A 14,734-nucleotide genomic window follows, 5' to 3' on the forward strand; every position below is an offset into this window, starting at 1 on the left:
CTACTTATCAATTTCAAAATCGCCTGTCTTGTACTACTGAAAGCTTCTAGTTTTCTGAATCATGTTTCCTGAACTCCTTCTCCACCAAAATAACAAATGTATTTATATATTTTGTATTTCAGTTACTGACCATTTCATATTATGCATACAGGTTTTAGAAACTTGTCCTACTAAAACAAGAAATCCGAGACATGACAGGATTCCTGTCTATGATATCAGACAATCCAATTCACAGCAGAAACAGCATTAATTGTATAAACCTAAGCAATAGGAAAAATTTTGTGGCAATTAAAGATAAGCTTCATGGAAGAAAAGAGAGGAGCTTGGCTTTTAACAAAAGCGAAATGAAAAAGGCATTTACAATCCTAAATGAGAACTTACTGTGTGGATAATGTAGAACTTGGAATTTGTGAACATAGGCTTTCATTAGGAAAAGGACTCTTCCTAGCATACTGAGGAATAGCCAGAAGTACATCACTGACCTAAATAAGGTTCATTATGGATCCCTAAATAAGGATGGATTTAAAAACACGTTGAATCATTAGGGACCTACTTCTTACTAGAACAAATGCAAGACTCAGAGCCATAAGTGAAACCCAATGCACGTACATGCACAGAGGATGTACATCACATGTATTTATTACTCTACTTTTGATACACAGATGGAAGGAGATGCTACACCTGAATGACCTCACTATTTTTTTAATATACACTTAATCCTTCAACATGGCACACAAACAAAACACAACCACCTGTGTCTTCACAGGGATTGCATCAGAAATGAATACTGGCATTATGAGGAAATCTGTATTTTTGAAACAGGCAAAATTCAGATATAAAGAACAAATATTAAGGTACAATAAAGCTATCATAACTACCAGACATAGAAGGGTTTTAAGCAGATACTGGCACAGAGTACTGTACTGCAGGAAAAAATTTTGATGCTTGATAGGATCCATGTGACATTACAAATATCCTATTGAACTTAAAAGCTGATAAGGCTCTCAAACATCCCAGAACTCCTCCAGGAAATCTATTACCAGGAAAATCAATGTATCCTTAAACAGGGTTTAAGAATCCTAGGGAGGTTAATGAAATTTACTTTTATTGTTGAGTGAAAAATGGTACTGTCTTCCCCTTTAAGAAACCAGAGATAGAGTAAAATGACCAGATATTACAGTTGCCCCATCATCATGAAAAAATATTTGCGTGGAACTTCATTTGACTAAGCCTAAAATCAAAATGAAATACTCCTTATGATCTGACTACATTTTGTAAATAGTGGTGTACAACCTAACGAAAGCATGGCTTTCTACTGCAAAGGCACCTCCAGACAGAGTTATGACTAATAAGAACATTAAAACCATAGTAGAGCCATACTATTTCACGATCATTATGTGTGAAAATAAGACCTGATACACTTCAGAGGCTGACTTCTATTGCAGGGATAAAACTCCTTACCTTGAAAAGACTGTTTGGCTCTGTCCACTAGTTCTTCAATTGGATAACTTGCTAGATCTCCTCTGGCATGCTTAGTTTTGCAGTAGGTACATGCGTTGAGACACCTGTTTAGAAAATGAAAATACACAGTTTCTCAGCAAGAAAGCCTTTATATGCACAGCTTTATTTAGTAAGTACATCTGGAAAAATGAGCTGTTACATCTATGACCAAAAAATAGCAGTATTCTGTTTTAAAAATCAATAAAGCAGTTTGAAAAGTGTTTTGCCCTCCTACCTTCTTAAAGTAGCTTTCATATCTATATAATTGGTTGAAAAAACAATCAGTGGATACCACATGCAAAATCCAAGAGTGTGAATTTACATAGTTTTAGAAAGCTGTAATACAGTCAACAATTTTTCATTACTGAAGATGAATCTCCAGGCTTCCAATCCCACTATTCCATAAAAAAATCCAACATGGACAAGGAAATAAAGGACAAAAGTCCGGAAAGACTGAAAGTAGATTTTAAAAATAGTGTGCATTCTTGAAAACACATTTGAGTTAAGGTTTCCTTCTTTCATTTAGCTTGTATAAACAAAAGAAATAACATAATGAAGACAAAGTCACCAACGAGAAAGACAGCTTAGCACAAAAAATTGTGGAGCTAATGAAAAAATCCCATGAGAAACTGCAGGAGTAATGGGAATGCTTTTCATTTACCTGACGACATAGATAAAGGCAGAGTAATTCAAACTAAAAGGATGGAAAGATCAAAATAAACATAAACTACCACTCATTGTATGTTTTTCTTGGATTAGCCTTTGGATCCTGGTGGTGCTATGAATGTAGTAAGCAGAATGTTAAAAGGAGATTGTTGCACTTTTCTTCCCTTTCTCCCCTTTTTAAACCTGGTATTGCCCTACAGCTTTTTATAGGTTAAAGCATTTAAACCTCTAAAACTCCCATAAAAAAAAAAAAAGAAACACCACCAAACCCAAAAATGAAAAACCTAATTACAAATAATTTCCTTGTTCATGGTTACTAGAACATCTTGAAGCCTGTTCATTTTCACAATAAAAAAGCTGCAGCTTCAATACAATAAAGCATTTGGGTGCCAGAAAAGGCGAATGCTCTAACTATATGAGTATTACTAGTGAACTTTCAAAACAGTAATGAAGAGACAAAGATAGCACCAGGTGGGTTCTGATGAAGACACCAGCTACAAGACTGTGCTTACAACTTGACTATATCTTGCCTTCTCTTACGATGTTTGGCAGTTCCATGACCAGGTAATTTCTGCTTTGTCAGCTTGAACTTTGAAGGAAGGTTTTCCTTCACAAAGATTCCCCTCGCAGGTTAGTTATAACCGGCTCGCACAGGCAGTGGATCAGGCAGTGCAGAACTCTGCACAGATCATTTTCTCAGGTGCCCTCCTGCCCCTGCACATCACCTTGGCCCCGAGACATTCTCCACCAACAGAATCTTACTTTCTGACAGAGAACATCGAGGTAGTTTGTGATTCCCTCTGCTAGACTGGATGATGTAAATTGTGCATAGTCTTATTTATGTATATTCTTTTTCCTGCCTATCAGACCCAAACATCAGATTTTAGCATTTATTTTAGATCAGAAAACTAAAAGATACTGCTTAACCACAGCAATGAGACTGTTCCATTAAGAACAAAAACTGTGTATGAAATAAGATGCCATGCAGTAAAGTATACAATCTCCTATTAAAAACAGAAAAAAAGACCTAAATCTGAACCTTTGCAATCTGCTCCAAATAAGTGATTCATTTCCACCCAAAGACATCTTTTCATCAGATGTGCAATCATTTTCATGTATCTCACCTTTCTTCTGCAAATTGAAAGCAGAAGCAAAATCATTGTGCAAGAGCTAAAGCATGTTTAAAAGAGCAGTATTTGAAATCAAGAGAGTGTAAGCAGATAATAAGTTTATACTTTCTCTGTGTAGCCTATTTAGCAAACTAAGATGTTTTCTACTAGATCACTGGCCATCTAAAGTATGCCACAAAGGGCTTTCCCTCACAGCCCAGGGAACACTCATTTCTCCCCCTGCTTCCAATCTATGACTCTTCAAAACTCCTTCAATTCTTCCAGGGTTGCACAGCATGTCTCCCTCTTTTCTTCTTTTTAATTTTCTTTCTTGTTTTTTTTTTTTTTTTTTTTTTTTCCTTTGCTTTTGTTTTGTTTTTAAAGCACAGCTCTCCATTCAATCCCACTTAATTTCTAAGCAGGCTCCCATCCGGTCATCCCACTGTCACACTCCTTCTCCCCTACATCGTTCACTAAGCTAAACCAGCCTTCTTCCACACAGCTACACAAAAATAGCATTATGGATCAGTGATGCATGTTGTCACGTCCTAAAGAGCAATAGCAAACTTGCCTTTGGGAGCTTGGTGTGGTGTGTTGGTGGGGGCTAGCAGCCAGACTCCCTCCCCGTCAGCGGGACAGGGGCAGTGAACAGGGAGAAGCGGCACAAGGGAGCTCGCGGGCCTAGACGGACACGGGGAGATCACGTACTGACCACTGTCACGGGCAAAACAGACTTGACTCAGGGAAAACTAACTAATCACCAGCCAAAATAAAAACTTCATTACCCATTCCGGTATTGGGAAACAAAGAGGCCAACATCACCCCCGGCCGCTCCTCTCAGAGGCCCCTGCAGGCCCCTGCTGCCAGCGCCCCATACGCAGGTCTGCGGGGCGCTAAAAAGAAATGCTGGGATGGCAAAATTCTGCGGGCAACCTCCTCCTCCTCCTTTAGAAGGGCACGCGCCAGGCAGGCCGGCCAAAGCCCGCGGTTGGGTCACCGCGCAGGGCAGCCGCTGAGGGACCCAGCGTCCGTCAGAGCCACCCCGGCGGGGCGCGGGGAAATCCCCTCACGTCCACACAGCCACACTCGCGAGGAGGGCGCCAAGGGGGTAAAGAAAAAGAATGACCTGTGGGTCAGCCTATATTTGACAGAGGTTTGGTTTGGGGCTTTTTTGGGTTGCTTTATGTTCTGAAGTTTTTTTGTCTGTTTTCTTTCTTTCTCAACTTTGCTTTCATTTCAAGGAAACGTAAGACCTGTTCCATAGTGGATACACCTGCTCTTTTACAACCAACACACAAAGGTGTGGTTTACATTGATGATATTTGTCCTAATCTTAGTTTTCTCTAAAGAAAATCACACTAGCAGCTATTCTGCCAATCTTCTCAAGTCATCAAGAAGAGATTTAACTTGCAACAAACCTGCCTCACTACCTCCAAGGTCACTTTAACATCAGCCCTTTTACCCACAGAAGAGAATTTTGTCAGCCATCGGTAATGAAGGGACGCACCAAGATTTTATTTCTTGGGATGAAGTAGATTTATTAAACTCAAATTTAAACTACAATTTGTGAGGGAAAAAAAAAACAAAAACACAAAACCAAAAAACAAACACCAACAACAACTTTTATCATTTACTTCAGTTTGCAAAGTCTGACTAATTACAACTTCGGGGTAAGGGTTTCAACAAAAAGGTTATTATAAATTTTTTGTCATTTTGAACTGTAACCTGGCATGAAAACAATGCCTTTTGTAGACCTTCTTCAGGATGCGTCGCTTTGTAAGATTGATAAAAGCTATAATTTTAGTAAGTTATTGAAAACAAGCTTCTAAATTTATTCCTGTGCTATATACCTAAATAGAGCCAAAATCTAAACTGATATCGAGGTACAGTAAAAAGGATTATTTATGCTATTTACACTGATTTTTTCTGTTTCCTTATAATAAAAGTGCATGCATAGTGTATTCATTAAAAAAATAGCATGTTGCCTCTACCTCTCTTCTCCTTATAACTGATGCATAAATCTTATCTATTCCTTACCATGTATTTTGCTCTGCATTTGGGTAGAAGTATTTGAAAAGCTCTACAGCAAGTGAGAGTACTAAGCACTAAGCAGCAGTACTAAATAATGAAATTATTCATAATTTAAAAGCCTGAGAATAAGTTTTACATCTTCAATCAATGTGCCTTTCCTACAAGGCCTAGTTTCTAGTAAACTATTTTCTCCTGCCTCTTCAGAGTTGCTTTCTGGGCAAATATTCTTTAAACTAAGTCCTGGGCTACCTGAAAAAACATAGGAACATTGGTTTTTCTCTGGTATTGCAGTGAACTTGGACACAAAGAGAGAATGGAAATGTGCAGCAAGAAGCACAAAGAAAGAAGGGGAAGTTAGTTGCCAAATGTTCACAGTATTACGTGGGATTATTTCTAAAAGCTTTATTATTATGGTCTTTAAGTACAACTTCAGGGGGTTTGTTGATTTATTTTGGGGTAGGAGCTGAAAGTTGGGATTTGGAGGCAGGCTTTTTTTCAAGTTTTCTGCACCAATTAACTTATTCCTACTATAAAATAAAAATATTGTGGGATGTATAAAAATTTAGGCTTGGTTTTTTTTGTTACTTAAAGAGATTACATAACAAAACCAAAATGAGACTGACTTCAATGTAACATATAAAAGGATCAGTTTTAGAAAGCAAACCACAAAAGATGAAACTTTAAAATCCTATTTGTACCACATTTGTTAATTCCAATTTAGGAAAAAAAGTAGTCTTTTGGGCTACAGCTGACCAATAAAAGGATGCAGATCTCAAATACTTGTCAAAATGCTGAACTAACCACTTTTCACAGATTTCAGAATTATCTATTCTTGAAAATATATATTTAAACCAAACCATAAGCATAATAAAGTATCTGCAGTGATTTATTTCCCTACTAAGCCAGCCTCTACATCAAGCTTCCAGCATAACAAATTATTCATAAGTCCATGCTGCCACATACTCAGACCACAGACAATAAAGTGGAAAAAGGCTGTTAGGAACTCTGAGAATCTGAGCATTGCCTCTTACTAAGTGGCATTCACCAGCAAGGGGATCACCCAAAACCAGCCCAGAAGGTATAGCTCTCCTTAAAAGTCAGCCTTTATTACAGCTAAAGCTGAAATATATGGGACTAAAAAGCCAACATGCTAGTAGGTGCGAGAGAATATTTTCCTTTGTGCTAAACTAGAAGCCTTCTTCAAGCATTTAAATCTGGTTTATAAATGTTAGTTTGTATTAATACAGGTCAAAGGGTTTTTGCACAAAGAAATTAAAGATGTTTATAGAAACAATTATTAATGGTCAGTGTGTTTCTAATTACCAACATGTTTTGGATAAATTTTGTAGCAATTCCAGAACAAAAAACATTAAGTCCTGGTTTTCCAACATATTAAACTGATTAAGGTACTTTGAGTTATTAACCTTTTGCTTTGAATTATTAACCTTTAATCAGCTATGTGCCCAATACATAGGACTAATTCACAGCAAGGTAAAATATTATCCGGAAAAAAATTACTACCATGTGGCTAATTAAAACACTTTTTGAACATGTTACCAAACTGATCATCAGCAACATTTTGGTCAAGTGTCTGAAATCTTTTCTTAAACATAGGAAACAGTGGTCTTCACATTGTTTAGCTAGTAAGTGCTCATGTTGTGCATTAGATTAAGCAGACTCTTCATTTTCAAAACAGTAATATTCCTCATAAAACACACACTTAACATGAAAGGCTACCCCTTACAGATGGAACTAATTATGAGTAAGAAGACTTATGACACAGCAGACAAATAAAGACTTTCGTTCAGTGGGACTAATCAGTGGATTTCAGCAGCAGATGAGAATGAGAGTACAGACACGAGGAGCAAAATCCTGGTTCCTCTTAATGGGACTTGTGCCACTAAGTTTAGTGAAGACAGGATTCCACCCTCAGATATGAAAAGTATAAAACCTCTTTCATTCCAGGATCAGAAAAACAGCTCAATTACAGGCTGTGACGTGCCATTAGCAGGCTAGTCACTCACATTCAACGTGATTGACCAGGACCAGACATCTGTGAGCAAGATGGGAGAGTTGAATCGCTGCAACAGTGTCATATGACAGAATATCCCTGCTGCTCTGCAGGTGGTTCATTTTGGGGAAGGGGGTGGTATTGCCCCCTTAATTTCCTGAATAATCCAGTAAATTTTTGCTTGGTATCAACTTAATGAGCTGGTAAAAAACCAACACAGACACACACACACACACACATACACAAAAAGGAACCCAAACAAAAAAAACCCCAGCCAACCAACAAAAAAACAGGAAAAAAAAACACCCACAACCAACACCCAGTCCTAAGGTAGTCTCCTCCGCAATTTTAAATTTGCAGAAATAAACTAAAATATCATTAATCACAATTCAGTCTAAACACTAATATCTGCCCATCTGAGATCTGACAAGTTATACAAACTCAAGATTTTATGAAGACTGCCCTATTAAAAAAAAAAAAAAAATGTTCCAGTAGTGCAGTGCCACTAACATCACTGGAACATCACATTAGAACAAATATAGAAAGATTGCTCATCAGTCACTCACACCATCTCTCTGCACCTACCATCAGACTTCCTCAGAAGGCCTCAACAATTCCAGCCTAAGAATATTTTCTGTTAGTAAACTGTGGTTTTCCTGAAAGGGAAGCATGATTTGCTTGTTTCAAAACACAGATTACAGAAGAGATTTAGGCTTTTGTAAGATAACTTTAGAGTTTCTATCAAAGGTAATTTTGAAAAAAATGCTCTGTAGTGTAAGAGGCAACTCCCTTGCAGGCTTGACTGAGCAAAAGAAATACCAGAAATATATACTCCCAGAAGATAAAAAGGAGATGGATACTAGCCATCATTTACCAAACAAGAACTAGTAGAAATCTACAAATATTTTTCTCCTTAGGATATAAAATTTTGTGAATGTAGCAACAGCATTTATACTATATATATAGTTAAATATCATACTGTATAGAGTTAAATGCTGTGAATATTTCTTAGTATTTTGCCTCTATAAATGCTAATTTGTACTTCCAAAATTTCTAAATTCCATCTAACGTAAGTGCCATGGATCAGGAAAAAAGTAGTTTACAGAAAAAAAACCCAATGCCTATTATGCCTCACTTGTTTTCAGGAAACTGTTCTTTTGCTTGAAGTATGCACATTTTACAATAAAGCTTTTCAACCCACTATGACAGGGAAGATAATTTCCTGTAAAAATCTGGTGCATGGGCAGTTGTTTTCACTGTAAAAAGATTCAGGATTTAAAATACTTTTGAAACAGTGGCAAGCTATTTCTCATCAAAGCTAATTAGTCTAAGCAGCAATCCACATTATTACAGAAATACTGTTTCTAGAATCCCAGCTCGTTCAGACTGATCTTGGACATGGGCCTACGGGGGCTACACTACACGGATGCACTCTGTGTTACAACACTTTCCATACGATACAAACAGGACTTCTCTAAAATTATCTTTGTAGCCAACTATTTTAGACACTGCTCTGAAAGTGCAATGCCAACTTAAGAAGAAAAAGCCTCTCAAAAATATTTTAGCAGAAAGTAGGATGACCTTTCAAGAAACACTATACAGTGTATGGGACCACACACATGTTTCTTGTAGGATGCAACTATTGAATGCTATTTTTAAATTTTGCAACCCATTCCATCCTCAGCAAAATGGGAGCAAAGTGCATTATAATTTTGTGCTTTGAAGACCTCAGAAACCAGTGTTTTATTTGGTAATGTCTCACTAGTTACTAATCAAAAGGAATTTTGAGAGAAGGCAGTTCAGTTAGTTTGATAAGCTGCAATATGATTTAATTTTGTACTTTAAATATTTGCATTTTGTGAAACTGAATTCCTGCAGTCAAGTGCAGGTGATTCAAAGGTCACAGCTATGTAGTTACATTATCGTATATTCAGCTTGCTCACTTTAAGGCCAATCATTTAACATCAGCAAAATTGAGTGCATCAATGGCACTTTTTACTGTTTGTCTAAAGAACTTCTTGATTGATTATTCTGTCCACACAGTTCTGCAATTCTTTAATTCAGGCATTCTAAATTGATATTATAAGGTAAAATGTTCCATTGCTAAAATGCATAGATCTGTGTTCCCCACCCTGATCCAAAATGGGGCATTGCTAGACGCTTACTGGAGACTGCAATGATTTTCTCTCTGCAATTCAGACTAAAGCTCTGTGATTCAGAGAAGCCTAAGTTATGTTAGAAGCATTTCCAAATAGCTGCTTGGCTACACAAACCACAACTTTGGGGGCAGACCACGACAATCATTAATATCAAGAAAGTGACTCAGCTGAAATAGCGCAGGTAGATAAATTAGGTTCTGTGGTTGAACAAAGCAGAAAATGCCAAGGCATTGTAACTAAAAGTAATCAATTCGTCCAACACTTCATAAAGAGCAACAATATTTGGAAGCTGATTACTCCTGGTCTCAGCCAAATAGTAGTAATGACGGTGTTAAAGAGTTACGTCAGTAAAACCTTAGACAGAAGAGATACTTAGAAATCTGCTCACAGCTAATCCCAGAGACGCAGTGGCAGAACACCCCAACATCGTTATTTCAGCATGCATAAGCAAATATTACTCTCAGACCCCTCCTAATGAACAGCAGTGATTGGAAAATTACTTCTGTGGACAGGATTCTTCTAGGCTTGCTTTAATTTATAAAGTTTTAGAGCTGTGACTTGACAAATGCTTTACTATTTAAAGCATCAAACAGTATAATCTTATTAAAAAAATACTGGGGGCAGGTGACTTAGCATAACTTACACAGAATGTGCTGCAAAACCTAATTGGGTCAGTAACGAACCATTTCACAAGCTTTAAAAAAATTCAGCTTTCCAAGTTTTTTAACAAAATACTAAGGATTAAATTAAAACTGTGATTTCTACGTGGGGGGGGGAGACAATGAGTGCACTTAAAGTTCTGTTTCAAGAATGAAGCATCTCAGCAGATCCCCATGAGTGGAAGGAGAAGGGTAAAGGGAGTCAAGTGTCTGTCTATAAGCAATACACTTCATTTACCATGCATCTTCACAACATTAGCAGCTCCTGAATCACCCACACAGAAAACATGGTTGAAAAGTAGACCACTGCCTGTGATAAGAGCTATTGTTTTTACTTCCTGAATGGCTTTTGGGACAGACCCTTTTAGTGTGGCGAAATCTCACAGGAAACATTACCCTGCAGTTAATTCTGTAACATACAGCAGGTACCACATAGATTCTTGGGATAAAAGGTATTGTTTTTGTACTGGTCAAAACATCCTGGGGGGGAGGAAAAAAAAAAAAAACAACAAACCAATACCCAACCTAAAAAAGTTACATTTCAGTAGCACTGAAACTACCAGGCTTAATTTAGAATTTATCTGAGATTGCCATCAGACCAATTTCCAAAAAAGTATTTGTAAAATGTCTATGGGAAAGTGGATCTGAATTGTCTGGGTAAAATAATGGAAATGAGTGCATAATAAAAACAAACTCACCATTTATAATCTAGAAAGAATCCCTTCCCAATGACTGTGTCTACAGAAAGCTTTCTGCCCCAAAATGTCCTACTGCTTGTGGCAGCAGTAGAAATGTTAAAAGTTCTGAGGAGGACAAGGATCTAAGCATTATCTACAATTCATATTATGTTGTTGCTTTCAAATGTCATCTCTGCCATGTGATGTTTTGCTGTGTGCATTTTGTGTGGTTAGTTTTGCTGAAAAAAATGTATGTGCAGCAGTAAAGAGACATAAATGCTTCAAGTACATACTCTTCATTATGTATTAGTTTGTCAACTTAAAATGAAAGAAGACCACACATTTCAACATAATTGCCCAATCCTAAATCTGTCTGAGATTTTCCAAGCAATTTAATGGGCTGATTTACAGTTAATAATCCAAAGACTGAATTTTTTAAAAAATAGAAATTTAAACCAGGGGCTTTATGTTTGCCTGTAAGAGCCTCCAAGGGGATTTTTAAAAGCAAATTAATCCCCTTTATACAGTTATAGAGCTGAGTCTGTTAGATTATCTTCATGGACATATCTTCCTTTCTGTCCATTTACTTCTTAAAGAAAATGGAAGTTAAGATACTTACTTTTAAATAATTAGACAAACTAACATTTATAAATTACTTTATATTTCATTATTTAATGTTATTGTTTAAATACATTTAAATATATTTTGCAGAATTTAAAAAAAATTAAAAGTGTAGGAAAACAGGAAACATTAGTTACTAAACTAATGATCCTCAACATCTTCATCCTCTTTACTTCTCTAAAAGTCTCCCTTTCTAATGATTCCTCAGCTATTTTACTTTTTTTCCTGCCATTTTCCTAACTTTTTCCTGTTGTCCTGCATTCAGTGACCATTATGCTTGTAACTCTCCTGCGGTGTCCTTGTGTACCAGTGACTGGAATGGTCTGCCCTTCTTCCAAGATGTTTGGCCTGTGTTCATATATTCATATGCTCAGATTTCCTCTTTAACCACTCAAGTCTGTGGTGAGTCTGGAACTCTGAAACTTTTCCAGTTCAAATGCTGCCAGCTCTGACCGAAATCATTATTTGCAAGCTTTTTTGTTTTGTTTTGTTTTGTTTTTTAAGCACAAAGACAGACAAGTAGTTTTTATCTGGTTAGACTTAAGTTGATGAAAATGAAAATAATTCTTTTTTTTTTTTTTTTTGGTCACCTCCATTGCAACTCAGATAGTTATGGTCAGTATTTTAAAAGAATATCAGAAAGACCATGACTAAAGCACCTAATGGACAAATCAGACCATTAAAAACAGCCTACAGAACCCCTTGGGGATTCAGGATCTAAACAGCCTTCTAGACATTACAGGCTGGAAAATACACAAGCAGCAGCTCTAGTCATCAAAAGCAAGACTTAACAATAAAAAGGAATGGACAGACCAAACACAAAGTAGCTCAGCAATTCAGTTGTTTACAGGCCTTACTCAACACTTAAATGGAAGTTTTCTTCCTATTTCCACAGCTACGTCTGGCTACATTATCAGCAAGGGCTGACTTGAAACAGTTTTTCCATTCTAACGAGGTTCTTAAAGAGACCCAACTTTTTGGAGGATGGGGGTTTTGCACAGGCTGCACACAAGCTGTTGAACAGACCCAACAAGCCAACGCAGCAAGGAACATGACCGTGTATTCAGTAAGCATCACCCAACAACTTCCCTGCAGAAACGCTTTCTCAAATAAGGCTGATGACATCATACTACGTTTGTTTGTTTTTATAAACATGGGTTAAAATTTTTCTTGTGAGGCTGAGTTGTCTGAAGAAAAAGTCATGACCTGACCTTGCCTTCTACAAAATGGTGACTGACCCCGTGGGAAGGGGAGGGCTGGGGATGTCACATACCCTGACTTCACGCAGGCCTTTGCCACAGTCTCCCATAGAATTCTTAAAGCCAAAGTGCTGCGATACGGACTGAAGAAGTGGACAAAAAGGGAGGCTGAGGTTGCTGAACTGCTGGGTTGTGGTCAGCAGTACAAAGTCTAACCGGTAGCTGGTTAGTGTTGGTCTTCCTCCGGGACTGATGCTGAGGCCACTATTATTTCCTGAATTTCTTAATGACGCTGGTGAAGGGATGCAACGCATCTGCAACAAATCCTGAACTGGAGGTAGCAGGAGCAGTTTATGTGCCGGAGGGCAGGGCTGCTATGCAGAGAAGTATCAGCAGCCTGGAGAAACAGGCTAACAGGAACTTCATGAGGCTCACCAACGGCAAGTAAGAACCCCAGGATAACACCCAGGATAGAGTAACCCCAGGCAAAAGTGCAGGTGGGGAGGGAACTGACTTGGATGGAAAGCAGCTTTGTGGATAAGGACTTTGGGGTCCAGGTGGGCAACAAGCTGAACGTGAGTCAGCAGTATGCCCTTTGTAGTTAAGAAGGTCAAACACATTGTACTGTGCAACTGGACTGTACTGTCAAGAATCAAACCAAGAGACTGAAATTATTAGGGGCCTCTGTTTGGTACCTGTGAGACTGCATCTGTAGTGCTGTGTCCAGTTTTGAGCTCCCTGGAACAAGGCAGACATTGACATAAAGGAACAACCAAGTAGACATGAAGGACACCAAGGTGATTGAGGGGCTCAAGGACATGGCATACAAGGAGAGGCTGAGAGAACTGCCTCAGTCATTGCTAGGACAAGGAGATCTTACTACTGTCTACAAACAGCTGATGGGAGAATACAGTGAAGACATAGCCAGGCTGTTCTTGGAGGTTCAAGGTCATAGAATTAGAAGCAATGGACACAAGTTGTAATACAGGAAACCGTGATTAGACTGAAGAAAGTATTTTACCATGACCAGTGGTCAAGTACTGGAACAGCTTACACCACAGTGATCTCTTCTCTTTGAGATGCTGGAACCCAACAAGAACACTGTTCCTTTCTAGAGCCCAAAGACTTGCTCTGCTCCAGGATTACGTCTGTCTACACAGATGAGTATGTGCACACATATGTGTAAGAGACGCAGACATGAGAAGTCCAGCATGCTTCCAACACCTCAGGAAGCTTAGATTCAAGTACAGGGGTAAGAAAAGCTAGAAGATGAGAAAACAATGCAGAGAAGGACCAAGTCTGGCTTGTACAAGGAGAACATTAAATGAAAGATACCACAAACAGTAACAATATTTAACAATTTCAGTTCTGTTTGTTAACGAATACATTTAGAGTGTGATACTAAAGTGGTACTCACGTGCTGTCCATAAGTACACCGCAGTGCTTTGAGGGCTAACATTAACAGAGAAACAATCATGGCAGATTTTTTGGACCAGATAGCCAGTAGCCAGTTACAAACAAAACATTCCCAAGGATGCTACTGGAGCTACAGCCAGACATGAGTTCACAGGAAAAACAAGAAACACACAAACAAACCCAACAGTTAGAACACTCTGATTTTAGAGGTGACGACAGAGATAACCAGTTCTGTGCATATTATGTTTCCCACTTTCATCATGTTCCTCCACAGGATGACAGAATACAGGGAGGAGGCACTGTATCATACATGGGACACTGAAAAAGTCAGTGTATGGGCATTCTTCCATGTCCATGGAGTCGTGAACTGCCATTTAAAATTGCACTTTGTTTCCTGCCATTCTTCACTTATGTGCAACATTAATCAATATGCTTTTAAACTCTATATAGAATCATACATAAAGTAACTATGCAAAGCCCATAATTAAGACCCCTGGCTGAAGTATACTTGTGCTTCTCCATATTCCTTTGAAATGTTAAAATCAACACAAATTGTAAACAAGTCTTACCAAAAAAAAAGGTGAAATTCGTTAGTTTTGTTATGAATTGTAACTGAGCACATTTAAACTTTTAAATTCAATTTACTTGAATTCACTTAAGGATCCTAAATTCTCTTCTGCAAACAC

At 37.9% G+C, this 14,734-nt stretch overlaps 1 protein-coding gene across 4 annotated transcripts in view; it reads right to left on the reverse strand.

Moving 5' to 3' along the window:
- Positions 1 to 14,734, reverse strand: part of CDKAL1 (CDK5 regulatory subunit associated protein 1 like 1) — a 432,929-nt gene that overhangs the window by 233,233 nt on the left and 184,962 nt on the right. For all 4 annotated transcript variants that reach the window (XM_042806719.1, XM_042806718.1, XM_042806720.1 and 1 more), the window contains one exon: positions 1,462 to 1,565. In XM_042806719.1, the coding sequence (XP_042662653.1) occupies positions 1,462 to 1,565 (104 nt within the window). The remainder of the gene's footprint in view (positions 1 to 1,461; positions 1,566 to 14,734) is intronic.

Source organism: Tyto alba, unplaced genomic scaffold, assembly GCF_018691265.1.
Source record: "Tyto alba isolate M040663 unplaced genomic scaffold, T.alba_DEE_v4.0 Super-Scaffold_48, whole genome shotgun sequence".
NCBI lineage: Eukaryota > Metazoa > Chordata > Aves > Strigiformes > Tytonidae > Tyto > Tyto alba.